Source organism: Berkeleyomyces rouxiae, assembly GCF_048999995.1.
Source record: "Berkeleyomyces rouxiae strain 22BRR77 chromosome Unknown BrBRR77_ptg000002l, whole genome shotgun sequence".
Classification (NCBI taxonomy): Eukaryota; Fungi; Ascomycota; class Sordariomycetes; order Microascales; family Ceratocystidaceae; genus Berkeleyomyces; species Berkeleyomyces rouxiae.
In genome coordinates, this window is record NW_027396492.1 from 460,134 (window position 1) to 481,552 (window position 21,419).

General features: G+C 49.2%; 3 protein-coding genes across 3 annotated transcripts; 1 reads left to right on the top strand and 2 right to left on the bottom strand.

Moving 5' to 3' along the window:
- Positions 1–5,651: 5,651 nt before the first annotated feature.
- BROUX77_001674 (uncharacterized protein) lies at positions 5,652–12,273 on the bottom strand (the record flags this gene model as incomplete). Its single annotated transcript, XM_073746129.1, has 3 exons — positions 5,652–6,089; positions 6,169–11,824; positions 11,918–12,273. The coding sequence occupies 3 exons, from the start codon at positions 12,271–12,273 to the stop codon at positions 5,652–5,654; spliced, it is 6,450 nt and encodes a 2,149-aa protein (XP_073606756.1).
- A 971-nt stretch (positions 12,274–13,244) lies between these two features.
- Positions 13,245–14,126, bottom strand: BROUX77_001675 (uncharacterized protein; the record flags this gene model as incomplete). The annotated part of the gene is made up of 1 exon (XM_073746130.1): positions 13,245–14,126. One exon carries the CDS (start codon positions 14,124–14,126, stop codon positions 13,245–13,247), a length of 882 nt encoding a protein of 293 aa, XP_073606757.1.
- Positions 14,127–17,433: 3,307 nt separating this feature from the next.
- BROUX77_001676 (uncharacterized protein) lies at positions 17,434–21,140 on the top strand (the record flags this gene model as incomplete). The annotated part of the gene is made up of 2 exons (XM_073746131.1): positions 17,434–20,641; positions 20,707–21,140. The coding sequence occupies 2 exons, from the start codon at positions 17,434–17,436 to the stop codon at positions 21,138–21,140; spliced, it is 3,642 nt and encodes a 1,213-aa protein (XP_073606758.1).
- Positions 21,141–21,419: the final 279 nt, after the last annotated feature.

The window sequence follows — 21,419 nt, forward strand, 5'->3', positions numbered from 1 at the left end:
AGATGTAAGTGAGACACGGTGAGTGAGAGACTTGAAATGCAAGGAGAGGCGGAGAAGATGCAGAGAAGCAGTGGGCAAGAGCTCAAAAAGCAGCAAAGCCGAAGCTCGAGAGATAAACGCAGTGTGGTGGGATATCGGAGCGGGCAGGTCTCGTCTCGGATCCTAAGGCCGGGCTAGAACAAGAGGCACGAAACAGGACACAAGCTGAAAAAAAAAATGATGAAAAAAGAAGGGCACACAGAAGCGTGTCACGAAAAAGACAAAACAAATCAAAAAGGTTAAAAACGAAAGTCGAGACGAGGGAAGGGTTGAAGAGAGAGCTGAAGAAAAAGAAAGGAAATAAAAAAATACCACACACAAAAGAAATCACGAGCGAGGAAAGATTTGCGTCGAGAAAGCAAAGAAAAAAAGATGCAGCAAAGTCGGTCGACAACTCACGGGCCATAAACTTTTTTTCTCTTCTCCGCGAATGACTGAGAGAACCGAAAAACAAAGGACCCTCGAGACAAAGAGACCTTACCAATTCCCAAAAAAAGAAAATACAGAGGAAAAGCAGAGAGACGATAGACAGTGAGGCAAGAACAGGTGCCGAGAGGGGAGGGCCTTGACTAACACACAGCAAGGGGCTCTTTTTTTTTCGACCTCTCAGTTTTGCTATATCAAGCCAGCAGCGTCAATAAGATCGACAACATGCATCATTACGCCGGAGCAAAAAGGTCGGAGGCAAACAGGCAAGGTTATGTCTCCTGCTTCCTCTTCTTCGTCGTCGTCTTCGTCGTCGTCCTCCTCCTCTCCCCCCCACGTCCATCATAATCACCACCACTACCTTCAGACACAATCCGACAGACTGGCTTTTCTTCACCATTGCCCTGCTGTCTGCTTATTGTGCCTGCTCTTCGCCTCCCCTGACGGTTCCCCAGACACCCGGACAAGACGCTGGCTGCTGGCCTGGCAGGGTTTGCCGTATTGGCATTGGACTTGGGCGTTGGTCTCCTCTTCCTTGCCCTGCCCTCACTGATGGACAGGTAGCGATTTGGAATACGTGCCAACATATCCTGTTCCCGGCTTCGTCTGGCCCGGAAGCCTCGTTGGTCTAATCGGATCGTCTCCAAGAAAAACCAGACTGCCCACGACATATCGAGAGCGCCTCGAAAACAAGACTGATGCTAACGTCTGAATAGGTTAAGTCGAGCCTCACGCACGGCTCAAACTGTCCCAGCGTAAGGCCAGCCAGATCTGGCTCTGAATCTGCATACAAGACCAAGTCTTCCTGCAGAAAAAAAGAGTTTTCTCTTTTTATCGGATTTATCTGCACCAACAACCTCGTCGTTTTCTCGTTCTCAAGGATCGGTTTCCTTGCTCTCCCTGCGCAATTATAATGATCGACCAGCAAGCTGTTTACAGAGTTTAGCCTATCACAACAAGAAGCCCCAAGGCAGTGTTTCCAAGTGGATATCGCCCCTCCAAGGCGGTGAACGACCAAGACAGGCAGACGCTTGTCGTGACTCCGGCGTAGTCTAGACTCTTGCGGCCCACGGCAGTCCTTTTACTGCCCTAAATACCCACAAGACTGAGTGTCCAGAGATCGGGACTTGCCGCCACAACAAGGCTGCTGCTTTTTGGTTATATCGCCGGCTTTTATTTCTCCTTGTTTCCGCCGTCCCCCTCCTCCTTCTTTGTGACTTGTCGTCGGCCGGCCCTATGATGTGCTGTGTGTCTGATGTTGACAGGCCAGCAGGCTCTCCTGGCCCGTGACACTTATAATGCGGCCAATATGATAGCACTCAACTCAGTGTGGGTGGTATCAGCGTTCGCCGCTTGCGGGGATTTCAAGATCCCATCCCATGGCCAGCGCCCGAACGACATGTCGATGCGACTTCCGCCCATAATGAAATAAGGCGTAACTGGCCGGCCGGCCTTGTAGATTTTTGGCCTCTCAGCTGGAAAATCTCCATCGGAATCTGAAACCACGCTAGCATCAACATCATGTCCGCCTTGTGCTGCTCAGCTAATACGATCAACGCTCGAATCGCCAACTCTGACGACAAGCCAATATACGGGCACTATAAAAACTCATATCCAGTGACGCCACACGGTACATGAACCGAGAGAAGAGACCTCTCGACGATCACGGTGCCTCCGAGTACAGAGCAGCCTTTCTTTATTCTACAACTTGGGGCATCTTCTTCCAGGCACAGAAGGGGGAAGAGTTCAACGAATGGGATGAAGCAATAAATTTAGAAATAAATTGCTGTAGAACCTGCCCTTCATCTCCCACTCTCCCTGCTGACCTGCCAAACGAGAAATGAACTGCAACATTTAATCCATGATAAGCAAACGTCGGTGTGTTCGCCAGGACAACAAAAACTTGATTAAGCTCATTGCTGCAGCTGTACGGTCTCTATCCCCTTTTGCTGGCCCAAGTCTTTTACATTTAGCCCTCTTACATCTGGCTCTCCAATACGACGCTGGCTGGACTGCTTGTTTATATGGGCTCAACCCTATAGCAAGCCGCTGTCATTGAAGCAAGGTTGTGCTTGCAACGCTGCACAAACAAGCAAGGTCAGTGCTGCGGGATGCACAGCATAAACCGAGCGGTTTATTCGTCTTAGCGTGCAAAGATATGCCGTCTTTATTATGATGAGCGTGAGAACCAACCACGGCTGTGAGTGATAAGGGGCGCCGGGCCTACATGACACTGGATAAATACGACCAACTACCAAGACATGTGATCATAGTTCGCTACATAAAAACGACAACTGCGCATGCCTGATTGCACAAGACAAGTCTCTCCACGCCCATCACCAAGTCAAATGATGTTTCCAGTCAGTTTCCAGTCAATGAAATCTAGGCCACCAGCACGTCGCACACATTGCATTGCCAAGCTGGCTGTCACCACACCTTTTTCTTCTGATGCCTTGCACTTCAAGCCGCCTCCTCACCGCAAGTGCCCGTCACCCAGGACTATAAAAATACAAAACAAACAAGCAAGTGCCCGTCACACGAACAAATAAGACGCAAGTGTATGATCCAAGTCGATAACTATTGTTTTTGTTTACACAATGGCACAACAGTAGAACAAGGAGGCTGAAAAAAAGACCCAAACGAGACACATTTCTCTCCGCACAAAAATGACACAAATATTCACACAGCTTAGATCTCGCTGGCTGCCATCTGACGAGAAAACAACGGCATTTGCATAGTTATCTCGTCTTTTATTGGCTGGGACAGTCCAAGTCTAAAGCCGTGTAAGCTCTTGAGCCCCGAAAAACGCAACTGCCTTTTTAGTCTACTCGAGTTTCACAATTCTCGAGACCTTGCCGAGTCTAGTTCGTCTGTTCCTCGAGTATCAAGCTTTCCTTTTTTTTGGGCCGAGTCCAAGAACGGGTGTTCCTCGCTAGTTATGACTACATAGCTGCATGATTCTTCAGTTTCTTTTCTTCGTGTCTTCCAGAGTTCATGTGTGTCTTACAAGTAGGACGCGTCTCGAGAAAAGAAGAAAAGAAAAAAGACTCAAGTTCGATGTTTCAGCCACACTATCGGATTCTCAAGTCTACGGCTTGTCTCCCTTGACCATCAATTTTCTTGTTTGTGCTAACTAGTACGTAGTTACTTGCTCCCATTTCCAGAATGACGATTGTAGTTTTACAACTCTCACACTAGCCGTCATCCATGATCAACAAACGAGCCTACCTCCAACCAAGGAAAAAAAAAAAGAAAAGTACACGTGTCTATGATCCGGCACATACTACAGCTATGAACAAGGCAACTGATCAGCGCTGAAATACAAATGAGTTTGAAAAGACCCTTTTATGCATATAATCTAACTACAAGCAGCTGTATGCAAGTTCATGGAGATATCTGTATGCACATGCATAGCATACTACGCATACTGTCAAAAGAGCACCGTCACAGCACATATTCGTATATTGTGGTTGCGTATGTAGGAAATTCAATAATCAACGACTTGTACTACACTGAGTCCTGTCCCATTTCCCCCTGCACACTGCATATGTGCTGTAATGCCTCCATGGAGAAGCATAAGAGACCCCTCTAGGCTCTCTCAGCTGTATGCAGGCGCCCTGAGCAAGACGCAGATCACAGGGGAGCAGAGAGAACAATAAAGAGTTTAAAATTGACTTTTTTTTTTAATTCTTCTCCACCAAGTCACTGTAGATCTTTTGATCTCTGAGGATCACGAGTCAGCATGCCACTTTTGACTAAGCATATTATCAGCGACCATACAAACACCACAATAACTACTCAACCTCCCAGCTAGCTGCAGTCGATAGAGGCCAATCCTCAGGCAGCGTAAACGAGATTTTAACGCCGGCCCGGTCTGCAACGGCTTGCTGTGTGCATTTACATCACAGCCCTGCTCCTCTCCATGACAACTCAGCCGAACGAGCGCCTTGGCGGCTGCGACGTACTACAGCTTACTACACATGTTGACAAGATTGAACAAGTACACAAATACTACGCACACATATACATGTACGTAACTCAGGTACTGCGCGCAAGCGATCTAGATGCTGGGACGTGTCGAGGCCAAGACCACAAATGCCAATGATTCCGCACTTCCTACATCATCGGCGTCACCCGACTATTTTCCAGTGTCCACACCAGACGAACCAAACACCCATCATTACACAATACACAAGTTCGTGATTCACTCGTAACCGAGCTCTTTCTTTACTTGAACTCACGTCAATGCCTTTGTCTTTTTTTTCCGCATTCATAAAAAAAAAAGCTCAAAATGCCAGGTAAAAGCCTCCTGCGACTAGCTCTTCCTTGCCTCTGGCTGCATAGAGCCCCGTCACCTTCCCTCCCTCCCAAATTTGCAATGAAAATCATGATTCTCCTCTCGGTACCACTTAGGGGGGAGGAGGGAGCGGATTCCTGTCTAGGCGGGAAAGGCAAAGAAAGAACAAGGGTAGGCATCACAATTCAAGGGATCCGAAATGGTCTGTCGACATGGGTTCTTTGTGTAAACCACTCTGAGATTTGAATGGTGCCCCTCATTTACTTGCGCCGGCGCTTTGGCAGTCAATTTTCTTTTTTTTTTTTTCTTTTTTTCTCGGTCACTTGAGTTACAGGCTTTGTTGACTTTGTAATTGATTAAGTTGAGGATGCAGCTCTAAACCCTTACTAAATGACGTCTTCATTTGGCATGGACAACATTCTTGATAGACAACCACCCACACTTGAGAATAGCGATGTGATGTGTTTGTGATATTCAGACGACAGCAAGGGTATGAAAAGTAATTTATGATGTGTATCCATCAGCTAATGCAGCCGGAACATGGGATTAACAGCCACGGTGTGGAGATGTTAAGGTCAAATACTGGCGAGAGTTAGGGTTTGTAATTACATGATGAACCCTAGGTCTACGCCAGGAACGATAGTCAGCCAGAAGACCGACCACCCGAGATTCCAAGGAAGAAATAATGGCAGCAGTTTGGCTCGTTGACTGCAAAGTCCAGCATGTAATCATTGCAGTCATGTGAGCGCGGTGGTATATTATGTTTGTTCCTTCATCTGGATTGGAAAAGAAAGGCTGCGAGCCTGGTATCTACTGCTCTTTGAACTAAACAAAACAGAGTTGGTGATCATGGGAAAGAGAAAAAAGGGGCCCGCGATGCGCCGGGACATTAACGCCTGGGCCCGGGCCGCTTTTTGATGAACGGGTCTACGGGCGCCTTTTTGCGCGGCATTGGGGGTCTGGGGCCAGAGTTCCGACGGGGAGGACCGTTCATACTTGATGGGCCCGTGGGCGCACCTGGAGGAGGCATCGCGTTTTCCTGCCGCTGTGCGGATCCTGAAGCGGCTCCCCTAACAGGTCCAGAAGTCGAGCCGTAGCCGTTATTACTGCCGTTAGATTGCAGCGGAGCTGGCGCAGGCGGACGCTGGGGCGGCACGAGGCCCATAGTCTCCATGGCGCTGGGATCAATGGGGCTACGAGGATTCCTGTTGGCGTGGTTGTGGTTCTGCCGTTGAAGCATCTGTGCTCGGAGACCACCGCCAGCGTTACCGCCAGGCCGGGAATTGCGTGGACCTCGAGGAGCATTAGCAGGAGCTGGCGAAGGACCCTGGGAAAACGATTCATGTTAGCACAGCAGGGCATGGCAGAAAAACAAAACACAACGGATAGTAGAGCCAACAACTTACTTTTTTGGCAGCAGGTTGGATTTGGTCTTCTGCAGGCCGTTTCCTTCCTTGAGGTAGACCTGCAGACGTTGCCTGTATTACGGGCCGACTCCCGACTGGTATAGAGTTAGGGTCAGGCACCGGCATACCACGGCCATCAACGGAGTATGCCACATTTCCCGTGGAAGCCCGGGGCGGCTGGCCATGGCCAACGGGAATAGAAATATCCATCTTGACATCAGAGTTGGCCGGAGTTGGCTCTCCCTTTAGAGTGCTATCATTTGCAGTCCCAGTTTCGTGGTTCAGACGCACGCCGCCCGCTTCAAGGGGCAGCTCGCCCTTTTGCGTCGGCCGGCGTAGGACGTCCTGGACGTCACCCTCGGTGAGTAGTCGTCTTTCACGAGCATCATCAATGAGCTTCTTCCAGTACTCGCCCTGCGCTAAGGCAGTTGAGTCTCCGAGAATCCACAAGCTGCTCTTGGCACGCGTTAGACCGACGTTCATTCGGCGAATGTCCGTCATGAAACCAATACCACCAGTTGGTGAGGCTCGCACACAAGAGAAAATAATAATATCACACTCACGGCCCTGAAAGGCATCCGTGGTGTTGAACTCAATCGACTCGTTGATATTCTCGCCAAATTCGCGTGCAAAGCGGAAGCGCAACTCGGCCAGTTGTGCCTTGTAAGGCGTGATGATACCAATGCGACGGCTAAAGTCAACGGCCGGATAGTCGGCCTTGAGTCGGCGGTACAACTGCAGAGAGACGTCAATCTCTTTGAGGTTGATCAGACTTTGACCCTTGGCTCCACGACCCTGCACACCCTTGACGTCAAAGAAACGGTAAGGGGAAAGAAGAATGCTTCCGTGCCAAGGCATGCGGCGTAGAGTGTCCATGCCAGGGCCATCAATAAGTCTACTATCGTAAAACTCGCGACTGGGAAAGGCGCTGATGTGTGGATGCATACGGTATTGGGTATCAAGTAGATAGATATCTTCGGGATGGGCCTTTTGCATGCGAACAAACAGACTTTGGTCATATCCGTAGCGTTGGGCCGATTGTGACAGAACGGTAGGGGGCAGCTGCTTAGGATCTCCGACCAATATGCATTTAGACGCGCCGTATTTGAGTGGGATCAGCGCGCTGAGTTCAACACACTGAGCTGCCTCGTCGATGATGACCGTTTCAAACTCTATGTTGGACAAATTACGGAACATGTCGTGGCCCGAACCTGAGAGTGTTGCGCAAAGCACGTGAGCACCGTCGAGAATCTCTTGCTGGATCATGCGCTTGCGCATTTCTACCTCACGCGCCACCGTGTTGCCAGAGTCTTTGTCTGCGTCAATCTTGGCACCGATACGTGTCTGTCGCATCTTCAACTCGTCAAACTTGCGTTGAAGGGCCGAGTACTCGCCACGGTTACCAGCATCGCGTGCTGCCTCAAGCTTTGGCCGCAGTAGAGCCAGCTCTTCCTTGATCTGGCCAGCCTCGCTGTGCATCTTGTCACGTTCGGCCAATGCCTGGTTTTTGGTCTGGTCACCCTCGAGGCGTGTTTGGACCATGACATCAAGCGTAACATCGCGGACAGATGTATTAATGGCATCGCTGCGACCCAGACGGATGACGTTGACTTTGTGATGCTGCCCGCCGGTAGTTTTGACTCCCTGCTTCAGACGAAGCACTAGCTCATCTACAGCAGCATTGGAAGGAGCACAGACTAGGAGCTTCTTCATAATAGATTGTTGGTCTTTTCGAGGTGCTGCGGGCTGTTGGCCAATTGCCTTGATGGACGTAATGCCCATGCCACTGCCACCAGTGGAAGAGGATGGTGTAAAACTTCCGGTCAACAGGCAGCCAACCATGGCCACAATAGTCTTAGTCTTGCCTGTTCCAGGCGGGCCTTGGATCAGCGTGAATCCATCATTGTCTTTGGCGCCCAGCACGGCTTTGGCCTGTCCGGCGTTCAGCTTCCAGTTGGTCATGTACCGCTTGATTTGCTCGTCGCTGTACGTGAGAATAGGGGACGGTTCAGCCTTCAGAACCTCGTCCATCAAGTCGTAATACTGGAGCGCTTCAAGAGCGGCGTACTCACGCTCAATGGTGGTCATGTTGGTGATGCGCACTGCATTGAAGGAAGCACCTGGCGTTAAATCACGGGCTAGAGGGTTCTCACGATGGTTCAGGCGCCAAGTAACTTCGAGCACATCCTTCTTAAACGTGACTTTCCAGATGCGAGAGAGACAGTGGGGGGTTGTGGCGTTGTCCAGTGGGTTCTCACCCTTGGAAATCAAAACAATGTCACCCTCACTGACCACGCGCTCGCGATTCTCACCACGGTTTACTGGCATCGTTGTGGTGACTTCAAGAAACCGATCAACAGTCATGCGTGTAATGATCTTTATGCCAAATGTCTTGGCTGTGCACTCATTCTTATCCGTAACAAAAGAGCGCCAGGCTTCGTAGATGAGCAGCGGCAAGAATGTGTCCTTGTAGGCCATAGGCTGTGGAAAGTTGTTGGGTACATGCATGAGCTGTAGTCCATTGGGAGGAGTGTCGCCGTCGTGGAAAATATCCCAGCTGAGGATTTGAGAATGAAGGATATCCATGGGTGGTGTGAGCCGCGCACGATTGTCCTTGGCTGTACGCTGAATCTTGATTTTCTTGACTGGACCGCGGATTTTACCCATCAAGGCCTTTTCACGCCGACGCTCGGCTTCGTTCAGTGCGTCCATGCCGGCCTTGCTGCTCTTAATTAATGATGAGCCCTCATCATCGTCATCGTCTTCTTCCTCTTCGTCAGAAGAGTCGACCATGATCTCAGACTTTTCTTTTTCCTTGACAATGATACCACGGCTTGCACGGTCACGGGCAATGAACTCTGCGCGTTTCCGCGCCATCTCTTCACGTTCTCTCTGGCGAGCCTCTTTCAGGGCAGTCTGTTTAGCCTTGACCTTTTCTTCATGTCGGGCCTTCACAGCAGCGGACTGTTCACTAGCTTTGGCGCGCATAGCCTGAATCGACTGCATGGCTACTGAGGCGTTTTTGGCTTTTTGTTTAGCCTCCTTCGCGGCCATGGCATCTAGAATGCCCTTGTTTGACTCTAGAGTACTTGTCAAATCTATTACATCATCGTCATTAGTGCGGCCAGTAAGTAACTTTGAAGACGAAGAAGTTCCAAGTTTGCTCCAACTAGAAAGGTCCAATTTAGCTTGTATCGGGCCTTTGGCGTTGGACTTTCCAGCTCCGACAAGCGCGTTGGTATGTCCCAAAGAGACAGTGTTCACAATCGACACCTCTTCATCATCGTCAATACAAGCAGCACGAATCAGCTCGGCCTTTTGTTGACTTGTCAATTTGGTTCCAATATCAAATCTACCATCCTTGGGTCGTGGCTTGCAGGCTCGCTGCAGGTATGTGCGCACATCCTCGGGAATTGGTAAATCATACTCTCGAAGACGGTTAAGCAGTTTGCAGATGATCTTTGTCGTGATCTCTACGAGATACTCGTCCTTTAGGCGAATCATACGTACAAGACCCATCAAAAAACGACGACATGGTTCCAGCGTCCGTATCATGGCCTTAGACGCAAGGTCATCTTCATCCACTGTCTTTTTATCAGCAACTGCAGTGTTGGCCATGTTGTCCTTGCTGGATGCGCTAAGTACACCATCGTGTGATGATAGAGACTCGGCCAGTTCAATCACCTCACGGCAAAAGTCCGTCATTATCTTGATCTCGACATAGTATGACCAGTTTTGTGTAGCGTCAAAGCAGACTTGTACCCAGTGCCATTGGCATAACCACCAGGCATGCACTGTTTCCATCTCGCTCTTGTCTAGACTCTTAGTTCGCAGTACACCAATAGTTGGATCGAAAAGACCGTTGATGATGTCTTTGGCTGTGTTCAAAATGTGTTTCATTGAGCCCCAGGGCGGTGAAACTTCGACGCCTTCCTTGTTCTTATATGGCTTGGCAGTTGTGTTAATGGCGACCGTGAAAGCGCGGACTACTGGTGCTGTTCGCTCAGTTATTAGCTGTAAAACTGCTTCGCTACGAGAGCCCTGGCCAGTGATGGTCTTGACTAGCTCGATTGCAGCAAGACTGATTTCCTCCTCGCCATGCAACATCATGGCAAGGATAATGCGCAAGTGAGAGTCCTGTGACAGTATCTCAATGTCGCGCTTGTCAAAGTCGCACAGACGCTGCAGTAGTCGACCAATAGCTGCAGCGGATTCGCTGAAGCGCTTGTTGAAAGCGACTTTTGCGGGAGCCATTGGTTGTGTTGCCTTGCGCTCATGGCGGAACTGTTCGACGGGGAGAATTGTGAGAAGTGGTCGGAGCATTGTGGTTGCCAATGTCAGGTTTCCAGGGTAAATCAGCTCCAGGCAGGCTTCCCAAAGGCCCGCAGAGTTCCGTGTCACCATTTGTTGCACCGAACCACCCATGTGAATCTGCTTTGCCTCTGCAGCAAAGGCGCGTGTGTCTAGCTGCAATGCCTTCTCAATGACAGAAATAGCAGACTCCCTTTCGCCTAAAATTGATCGCTTTTTTTCAGCCGCGGTAATGATGATCTCGCTGTACTTGAGTGCCATGTTCAATGCGTTGTTGACAAAGACAAGATTATTAGACGACGCCAAAGACTGCATGGCGAGAGCATCTTTTTCATTCGTCGGGTTCAGATAAGAATCCAGAAGATCGGCAAGAGTGTCAAGCCCAGCTTGCACGCAAGCTGCTTTTCCAACCTCGCCAATTAAAGGGTCGTTGATAAAATTTTCAAAGAGTAGATGGAGCAAAGATGAACACGCGTCACCACGTTGATCTCGTGACAACGACTGGCCCCAAATAGATATCCAGGCGATAGGTTTCGGGAGGCCCGACATGCTGAGACCCAAGTCCAAAGTCTTGTTGAATAAAGTCTTGAGTGTAGGCGCAGCAAATGCGGGTTCCACGACTGAAAAGGCTCTAGGATGACATAGAGCGTCCCAGAACGCAGCCGGGGCTTTACTAATGAGACTTGAAAAGGCATCTAGGACTAACAATAGCACCTCCTCGGATTGGCACTGCATGTGGACAAATAGCAATGTGTACACATCTGGCCTCTCCTCTAGGGCTCTATATCTATGTACAATGACTTCGGGTGTCATGACATTCAAAATCGCCAACACGCCTCTCCAGAACTGGGCAATTTGGTCGTGATTCTGAGGCTGCGTAACATCCAGAGCCCCAGCATTAGATGAGGCACGCACCAAAAATTCGCCCACGGCCCAATCAAACTCCTCAGCTGACATGGACCCGGGATCCAAAGATGACCATGCAGCATTAGCAAAGCGCAAGAATACAGGGTCAGTATCAAAGAGAAATTCCGTCATGGCTGGAAGTAGGGTATTTGCTCCAAGACGAAGGGGCTTTTTGCCTCCAGAGAGACGCTGGAAGACAAACTCGAAGTTTACACGTTTTTCAGGGATTCTTAGGTAGTCCACGCAGCACATGGATTCATAAACAGTCAATAGGACACCAGAGACGTCAGCTCCGAGTACTTGCAGCTTAAATGGTTTTCCAGGTTGTTCAATCGCAGTGATTCGGTCGCGCGACCACTTGAGACGAGAATCAAGTCGATCGAAGTCAAAATTGACAATGAGGCGTTCTAAAGCCGTTACGACTTCGTGGCTATAGCGCCTATTTTCTACGTGTTAGTTTTCAGCTTTCCAGTATGATATGTCAAGGCTGTACTGCGTGTGCCAGGCGATTGAGGGCTCAATATAGACGTACTCTGATAGACGAATAAGAAACGCTTTCCGACACCGATGCCAGTTCTTAATGCACGAGTCACAGGTAGAGAGGGCACTCTGGAGTCTTGAAGCGTATGTTTCGAGCCACTGTTCAACCTTCTTGCGCTCAACGCCGAACAAGAGAGAGTTCCACATTGTAATGTTTATCCGCTCTTGCGCATTTTTAAGCCGCTTCTTCTTTTCCTCGATCGTGATGCCAGAGGTGGGTTCGGTTTCGGCGTAGTTTTCTGAGTCGTCGGGACCAGCTATGGGGCACAGGATATGAAACTCGGGGCCGATATTTTCAAGCTCCAGTCGCCAATGATTGAGCGTCTCGTCGAGGGATGGTTGGTCCATGGTGTGTAGGTGTGCGGGTGTGGTTTTGAGCGTAGAGAGGTGAAATGGTGGCTTGAAACGAGGTAGCCAGGCACTCGGATCGAGAGCGAGTGTTCAGGGGGCTGTGGAAACCGGGCGTTGTGTAAGGTGTATAACCAGACGTCGTTGTGTGATGCCAGAGGCACGTCGAGTTATAAGACTGGCAAGAGGAAGGATCGTCTCGGATGAAAGCCGTGTTACAGAGGCACCCGCATGCTCTGACAGCAATAGTGACTAATCGGAGATAGTATTCGTAGTTTGTTGGAGGGGAGACGGCGGAGGTGAGTAGATAACCACTTGAGGGCTTGTTTTCAGACTACAAGATGCTGGGTATAGATAAACGGGTGCTTGGGCTTTACAGAGCGGCGCCCTTGGTGAGAAGGGCTTAGCTAGGCTCTTGGGGGCAGGGATAGAGGCGCAATGAATTGAAAGCCCCGAGTCAAGCACGGCAATATATCGCTAGTCTCTGCGCGTTGGAGGAAATAGTTACTTCGAGATACAGCGACCTCTTAAATATTTTGCTGATCGCACCACCAAAATGTTTTTAGGTGGTTGCTTGACTGACTAAGCCTATTAAAAACACACGCGTGGCTGCTAGCCAACCAGATCGCGCCGTGTAGTGTGGGTCAGCCTTGTTCCATGACATAATACATAAAAAGTACACACAATATGACATGCAAACCAACTAGTTAGTCACGGCATATTCTGTGGTTTAGCTTCTCAGTTTGGCAAAGGTTTGCCTCCATCAAACGCAAAGAAGAAAAAAAAACCGATTCATCACTGAGATCAACCCTGCCACTGTTTGACTCCTAGCGACTAGTTACGTGCTTGAAGATACTTGGACGCACACATGTCAGATAACTAGTTATATGCAAATGTATTCTTCGACTGTTTCCATTTAGCTGGGTTATCGCAACCCTGAGGCCCACTTATCCACTCACCACTACATACCTCTAACCCCGTGTCATCTTCTTTCCTCGTACCACCAACTGCTCCAATGGGCACACACAGTTCTCCCATGTTTTTGTTCCAGGGACGGTCGCCGCTTTACACCTTTCGCAGTTCTGCCCATGTCTGATCAACAGTCGATGCAGCGAGTACTTGAGGCCGGAAGGCACCCGCTCTTCGCAGTGCCAAAAAGCCGTCTCTGCGTTGGCCGTTGGGGGGATCCAGCCAAGCCAGCGACACATGCGCAGAACATGAGTATCGACGGCGAAACATGGGCGCTGAAGGCAGAACAGAACCACACAGGCTGCAGTTTTTAGTCCAATGCGAGGGAAACGTAAAAGCTCGTGAAAGGCGTCTGGTGTTGGGAGAGCTCGAATATACTCGAGCGAGAACTGGTCGTTATTTATGATGGAGCCGTGGGCTCTTTTACCCTCACGCCTAGTCTCAGTCTTCTCATCAAAAACATCTTGGTCATCAAGCTCAGCCACCCGCGCCATTTTCAAGATGGAGAGAATATCTCTGGCCTTGCCAGTAGCACATCCTCCAACTCGGATGGTATCAGCCAAGTCTTCGATTGTTGAATTACTGACTGACGCCCAGTCAACACTGCCACGATGAGCTCCAGTCTCTGCAATACCAAACCTCGAAACCAGCGCAGCCAAGGCTTTGTTGGCAGCTACCATCGTGGTTGCGCCACTGACGACTGTTCGCAAAACAGCATCTAGAACCGCAGGAACCTCACCGCAGCCAGCTACAGTTAGGGAAGGGGGGGGAAGAGGATTCGGTGCTGTTGATTCACCATGCTCCTTGATCAAAATATCGTGGACCTGGTGACAATCGTGCGGTGAAGGTTTTGTATATGGGGGGAATGGTGACTGAAAAGGCATATTTGCGGTGCAAGTTTTGTTTGCGGACTTAGACTGAGTCTTGGAGGTGCTCTTTATCTTGCTTTTGTGTTTTTTAATTTTTCCTGCTGTATGTTGCTTCGAGGGTTCCGCCTGTTGCGGAACACAGGCCGAACGCAGGCGGATAGAGCGTCTTGGAGATAATTTAGCATGTGAAACCATGGCGTCGGTCAATGAGGCATGTTTGAGTAGTACAGAATAGACAGAGTAACAATGTTCCAGGAATTCGCTGGGCTACAAGCAAAGCATATGAGATTTATGTCCAGCTGAAATTTGCCACCACAGAAACCATCGACATTTCCGTAGATCATAGTGTTCTCCGCATTCCTTTCGAAAAGGAAAAAAAGAATAGTTGGAGAACAGAGAGACTGAAAAGACATAGTGTGACTATCAAAGGAGCACAAGTACAGAGGCGTTGCTAAGCTTGTCAACCTGTGCTTGGTCTAGTTTGGTCTGTTGTTTTACTTTTACAATGACTAGTTAGTTAACATATGGGCTGTGTCTAATCCAGTTCAACCATGTCGTCATCAGCACAGACCTGTATGACATGACACGACATAGCTGTTTGAATCCTCAGGTAAAAATAGCGAGAAATGTTTGAGGTATAAATGCCATTTCGATGGTTTTGGACATGGCTAGGTAGTGACATCATGGAGTTCAATTCAAATATTACATAGTCTGCTGAACTCAAAAAAAATTAGTTCTACAGATCTACGATATTTCCACTCGCCACCATGTGTGGCGCTAATGAGGCGCAACAGCCACATTCTAAGAATAGCCATATCAGGCCCAGCATTCGCCTTGACATCAACATTAATTACTCCAACTAGTTAGTGCTCACGCAGGAAAACAAAGCAACGCAAAATGGGGTTTGTTATGAATGGGCAGCGGATAATAGTACAAGTGGAAATAACCAGGAACCACGCACCGTTCTAGGGCAAGATGCTGGAAATGGAGCAGTGGTTCCTCATGAGTGGCTCGAGCATTAAAAGCCCAGACCAAAGATGCTTCTTGATGGCTATGAATTAACTCCTACACCAATATGATGCAGTTATCTGAAAGTACCAAGTACATAACTACAGTTCGCTGCGACTACATGTACACATGTAAAAGCCGATGTCGATAGTGGTCACAACACTGCGTCCATGATCCTGGTGACGATAGCTGTAAGCGTTTTCAGTCCTCAAGGCTCTTCACTTCTTCACAGTCATACTTTCTGTCTCAAATTGACAAGGTCCCTCCAATGTGGCTTTCCAATACTAACTCAATGATGTCTACAACGACCCAACTAACCCATGATCAGACTCCCAACATCTGCCTGCCACAAGAATTGTAGCAACAACGTGGGTCTGTAATTCTCCCTTGAAGATTCTAGCTTAGGAATCTGGCTGCCGTCACAACGGCGAACCTTGAATCCCTTGGCTTACAGACGCCGGCTTCTCGAACTCTGGTCGACCAGCTATCTAATGAATGGCATGTGTCATACACAGTTGTGTAGCAGTATTCCGATTCTGAGTCTTCCTGCACATAGTTACAAGCAAATAAACTTGCTTGATTGAATCCACCCTGCAGCACTGGTTCCTATGTTGTTTGTTTACCTCCAGAACATCAGCATTCCTGGGCCTATGTCTGGACTGTTCCGCCAAAGCATCTCATTTCAGGGGTCACTTGCAAGGTTACTTGGGGTGATCAGGGGTGATCTTGAGTACACATGTGTACATACAGGTGGTACAGTTTATAGGACACTGAGCCCATACATGGATGGGCTTGTGTGTTCCTTGGGCCCAAACGCATGTATGTATGTACATTTTTAGATCAAAGCCCATAGGGTTAGTGAGGTATAATATTTTTAAGGGTTAGGCGGCCTGAATCCTGACCCCGAAGTAGGTCACCGGTTCACGAGAGTGCCTTCCCTTTCATTTTCTCGTATGAACAGATGGCCAACTGCGATGAACCAATCATCGCCCGGGAGCATCGAGAGTGCTTCCTGCCTGAAATTTTTGCAGTGACTTTCTTAACTTCCCCTCAAAACACCATCACGACATCACGGCTTGCTGGAGGCTCCAGAATCGCATCACAATAAAGCCGGGCGTCAGGCTCATCAAAACAGAACCCGCTCGTTATTCTTTGCACCATTGCGTTCTGTCCCTTATTCTGCGTCTCTTTCCCCACCATTATCCATTAATAATCCATTTAGCCGCTGTTCCTCCTCGCTTGCTTTGTGCTCTGCCTCCATCCTATGTACAAGCAAGCATCATAAACATTATCACATCCGCTCGTTGCCTTTGCTTCCCTGTCGCCCACCCGTTTCATTTTAGCCAGTCCGTCCATCTGAAAAAAATTACCAGAGCCAACCGCCTCCACTCGCGCTGCTCTATTCTTAATATTCCTCTCATAAGGCTCTGGCGCTGCCTCCTATCTCTCTTTTTCTCCGCCGCCCGTTGCTGTGCCGCTGTCCTCAGGACCACCATCTCTCGTTTTGTCTCGTCTACCTCTCGTTTTCTTCTTATTTTCCTGATTTTTCATCTGCCTGATATATCCTTTCGTTTATTTCTTTTTCCGAGCTTCCGCAATCCGTTTTGGCCTGAGTCAATACGCCCACCCAACACGACAAAAGCACGCGCCTGATCCCTCCCTCGTGCAGCGAGACTTGTGGCCCACGGTCTGTTTGCTTCGAGAGCGCGCGCTGAGATCCAGATACACAGGGTTAGTCGACTTGTTCTTGTCTGCCCCTTCAAGTCCCCCTTTCCTTTTACACCACCTTTAAGCATACCTGTACACACACACACCTGCACCTCCTAGAGTCTGGCTCTCTGAATCTTGGCTGCTTGAGACGGACATCGGCTGTTGGCTTGCTTCGGCCTCCACATGCACATCTGCACTTCCACTTCTTGCTTTTAATATCTGTTGTGCCACTATAAACCCATCTTGCATTGCTGGGTCACCTAAGTACGGCACTGCATTCCAGTCACTGTAATGATCACCAACGGCAAAGACCCTCTTTTCCCACTCAACATCCCTTGGTTCCCTTTCCACCTTATTGGCCCTGTTGACATTGAGACCTTGACACCCAGGTGTCTTTCACCTCTCTCCCACCGGCGAATATACCCGTACTTCTTGTTCCTCTCTTTCCATGTCCACCAGTCTTCTTTTGCCGTCATCTACGCTTTTATTTCAAAGCCGGTCTTGGGCCTTTGTCACTTCTTTCGCGTGCTACACGACGCTTGTCCAAACTTATTTTTGACTAACTTATTTTACTTTTCGCTGCGCCTAGGAACATAGAGTAGCCATGTCTCTCCCCGATAGACGGGCAGGTCGCCAGTCGTACAACGGGCCATCTCATCCACAAAGTCCACCGCTGCGTGACGAGGACCCCGACATGTACACTGATCGATCTTCCAGTCCTTCAGGTCATGGCCATCACCGTGCGCTCTCGAATTCTTCTTTAACCGATACTCTTGCGTCACCCACCATTAACTCAGAACGTATGCCTCTAGCAGCTAGCGACATCGCCCATAGCACCATGTCAGAAACCGACAGCCCCTCTGCCATCGGTCGTAAACGAAGTCTTGTTCGCCCGGAGCGGAATCGCATTACCCCCGACCACCCGAACTACCACTATCGCAAACACGCCGTAAACTCTTCTAATGTTGACGTGCAGCCTTCTTCGACTGGAAACGATCCGATCTTGGAAGATGAGGTTTCGGTTGACTACTCGACCACTCACACGAATGCCGTGTCCGATAATTCCACCCGCGTCGAACGTGTGAGGGACGAAAAAAAGATTGCTACTCAGCGCCTAGAAAAAAGACGGAGCAAGCGCAACTCATCTAAGGCATCAAAGTCCAAGAAAGCCAAGCCCGAAAATGACACACAGCCGTTAAGCTTATGGATGGCGTTCTGTTATACTGTTACTTTTTGGTGCCCAAATTTCATACTGGGTTGCTGTGGCATGCCCGACAAAGCGCAAAAACGCGCCTGGCGAGAGAAGATGGGCCTGATCACGATTATTCTTTGCATTATGACCATAGTTGGTTTCCTAACTTTTGGTTTCAACGAGGTTGTTTGCGGATCACCCCCCGAGCGTCTTCGAATCAACGAAGTAGACAACGGCTTCATGATCTTCCACGGAAAAGCCTACAATCTTGTCAATTCCGCACACCCTGTTGCTGAAGGCATCCCGGCTTCTGCTGATGGTGATGGCGCCAACGTTCTATTCGATCTACCCGATCCTCAGGGCGGAAAAGACGGCAGCTTCCTGTTCCAGAACGTCAATGGTCGCTGCAAGAATATAATTACTCTGGCAGATGGCTCCGACATCCCAACTAACGATAACGACGATTTGGCATGGTACTTCCCCTGCCGGACATTCAACCAGGATGGGTCTTCGAGTCCCAACGGTACTGAAGAATTCTACTTGGGTTACGCCTGCCATACAACTGCAAATGCTCGCCATGCCTTCTACAAAGACCTGAACTCAGATGCCGATGTTTACTTCACGTGGGACGATCTTCACAACAGCTCCCGAAATCTGGTTGTATACTCGGGTCAGGTTCTTGACCTCAATCTCCTGAACTGGCTTGATGACGACAAAGTTTCCTACCCCGATACATTCAGAGAGCTTCGCAATACTAGCACTGCGCTTAACCAAGCGCTCCGGGGTCGCGACATCACCCGCATGTTCCAGTCAAGCAGTGATAAACACATGGCCCAATGCTTACAGGAAATTATCGTGGTTGGCAGCATTGACACCAAAACAGTTGGCTGTATTGCAGCCAAGATCGTACTGTATAGTATGCTTGTTCTCATCCTGGCTGTCGTTGTTTCTCGCTTCTGCCTAGCTCTCATTTTCCAATGGTTCATATCGCCTCACTACGCTGCCGACAAAACTTCTCAGGCTTCCGACCCTCGGAAACGTCAGAAGCAAATTGAAGATTGGTCAAGAGATATCTATAGCGCTGCCCCTCGTATCCCCGGAGGTGTGAACAGCAGCGTCAATGGTTCTGACCGAGCCAACAAGCGCACCTCGTTTTTGCCAACCACTTCTCGTTTCTCAGCTGTGTATGGTATCGACCGCACGGTAAACTCACAAAAGCGAATGCCTACGACAATGTCTTCCCAGGGAGGCGGCCCTCTTACCAATACCAACTCAATTTACCGGGATGGAAATGATAGCCGTACCAGCTTCCTCCAGTCTGATGCCTACGGAAACGGATCTACTGCAACAGCCGGTCCTGGGCCAGCTGGGTTTATTCACGATGCTGTTGTCCCTCAACCCCCTGCTGACTATATGCCATTCGGCTTCCCCTTGGCGCATACCATGTGCCTAGTGACTGCCTACTCGGAAGGTTACGATGGTCTACGCACCACCATGGATTCTATCGCCACCACGGATTACCCCAACAGTCACAAGGTTATGATCGTTATTTGCGATGGTGATATTCGTGGCAAGGGCGAACAGTACTCTACACCCGAGATTGTTCTGGGAATGATGACTGATCTCATTGTTCCGATTGATGAGGTTCAGGCCTACTCCTACGTGGCTGTTGCTAGCGGCTCCAAGCGCCACAACATGGCCAAGGTTTACTGTGGTTTCTACGATTACGGCACTGACTCCTCGATCCCCGTGGAAAAGCAACAACGCGTTCCTGTTGTCACTATTGTCAAGTGCGGCACTCCGGCCGAACAATCAAAGCCCAAAGCTGGCAACCGTGGAAAGCGTGACTCACAAATCATTCTCATGTCATTCCTGCAAAAGGTCATGTTCGATGAACGCATGACTGAGCTTGAGTACGAAATGTTCAATGGTCTTTGGAGAGTGACTGGAATTTCGCCCGACTTTTACGAAATCATGCTCATGGTCGACGCTGATACCAAGGTTTTCCCTGATTCTCTCACCCACATGGTGTCTGCCATGGTCAAAGATCCCGACATCATGGGTCTCTGCGGTGAAACCAAGATTGCCAACAAGCGCGCCAGCTGGGTTTCTGCTATTCAAGTTTTCGAGTACTTCATTTCTCATCATCTGGCCAAATCCTTTGAGTCTGTGTTTGGTGGTGTTACTTGTTTGCCCGGCTGCTTTTGCATGTACCGTATCAAGGCGCCCAAGGGGACTCAGAACTACTGGGTTCCTATCTTAGCTAATCCGGATATTGTCGAGCACTATTCGGACAACGTCATTGATACACTCCACCGCAAAAATCTGCTGCTCCTTGGTGAAGATCGGTATCTGACGACGCTAATGTTGCGGACGTTCCCCAAGCGCAAGCAAGTGTTTGTTCCGCAGGCTGTGTGCAAGACTACTGTGCCAGATGAGTTCATGGTGTTATTATCGCAAAGAAGAAGATGGATCAACTCCACAGTGCATAATCTCATGGAGCTGATTCTTGTACGTGATCTTTGCGGAACGTTCTGCTTCAGTATGCAGTTTGTGGTGTTCATTGAGCTTATGGGAACGCTTGTTCTTCCTGCTGCCATTGCCTTTACGTTCTATGTTGGTAAGTGTTTTATCACTCTCCGGTCGATGTTTTTTTTCAGACACTAACAGTGCTGTCTTATTTAGTGATTGTCTCTATCGTTAAGAAGCCAGTACAGGTCATTCCACTCGTCCTGTTGGCTTTGGTTCTGGGTCTTCCCGGTGTTCTTATTATTATCACAGCCCACTCCCTGACATATGTAGGCTGGATGATCATCTACCTCTTCTCTCTCCCGATTTGGAACTTTGTCCTCCCGACCTACGCTTTCTGGAAGTTTGATGACTTCTCTTGGGGAGAAACCCGCCAGACTTCGGATGGAGTAAAGGAGGACCATGAACATGACGGCGAGTTCGATTCGTCTCAGATCACGATGAAGCGGTGGGCAGAGTTTGAGCGAGAACGTCGTATGCGTGTTCAGTACTGGGCATCGCGAGAGAATGTGAACGTGGGACAGGGACAATTGTCGCCGATGGGATGGACGCATAATCAAGGGAACCAGGGCGAATACTACAACGAGTAGGATACGTTGTCGTGCTCTCCTGTGCCGGTACAGTGGTCGGCGCCATCGTCGCCGATGTTGTCCCCGTTGCTCTCAGCACACAAAACTTAATTAGGTGTGGTTTTATAACGTGTTTTTTTTGAAATGTTTTGTGTTGGGTCTCTTCATTGCGTCGCGGCTTCCCTTTCTTTGTTCCTCAGTTTTGGAGTGTTTGGTTTATTTTATACATACTTGCAGCTCTAGTCGTTGGTATTGTTACTTATTCATGATCTGTTGTTTGTATCAAATCACAAGTCCTTT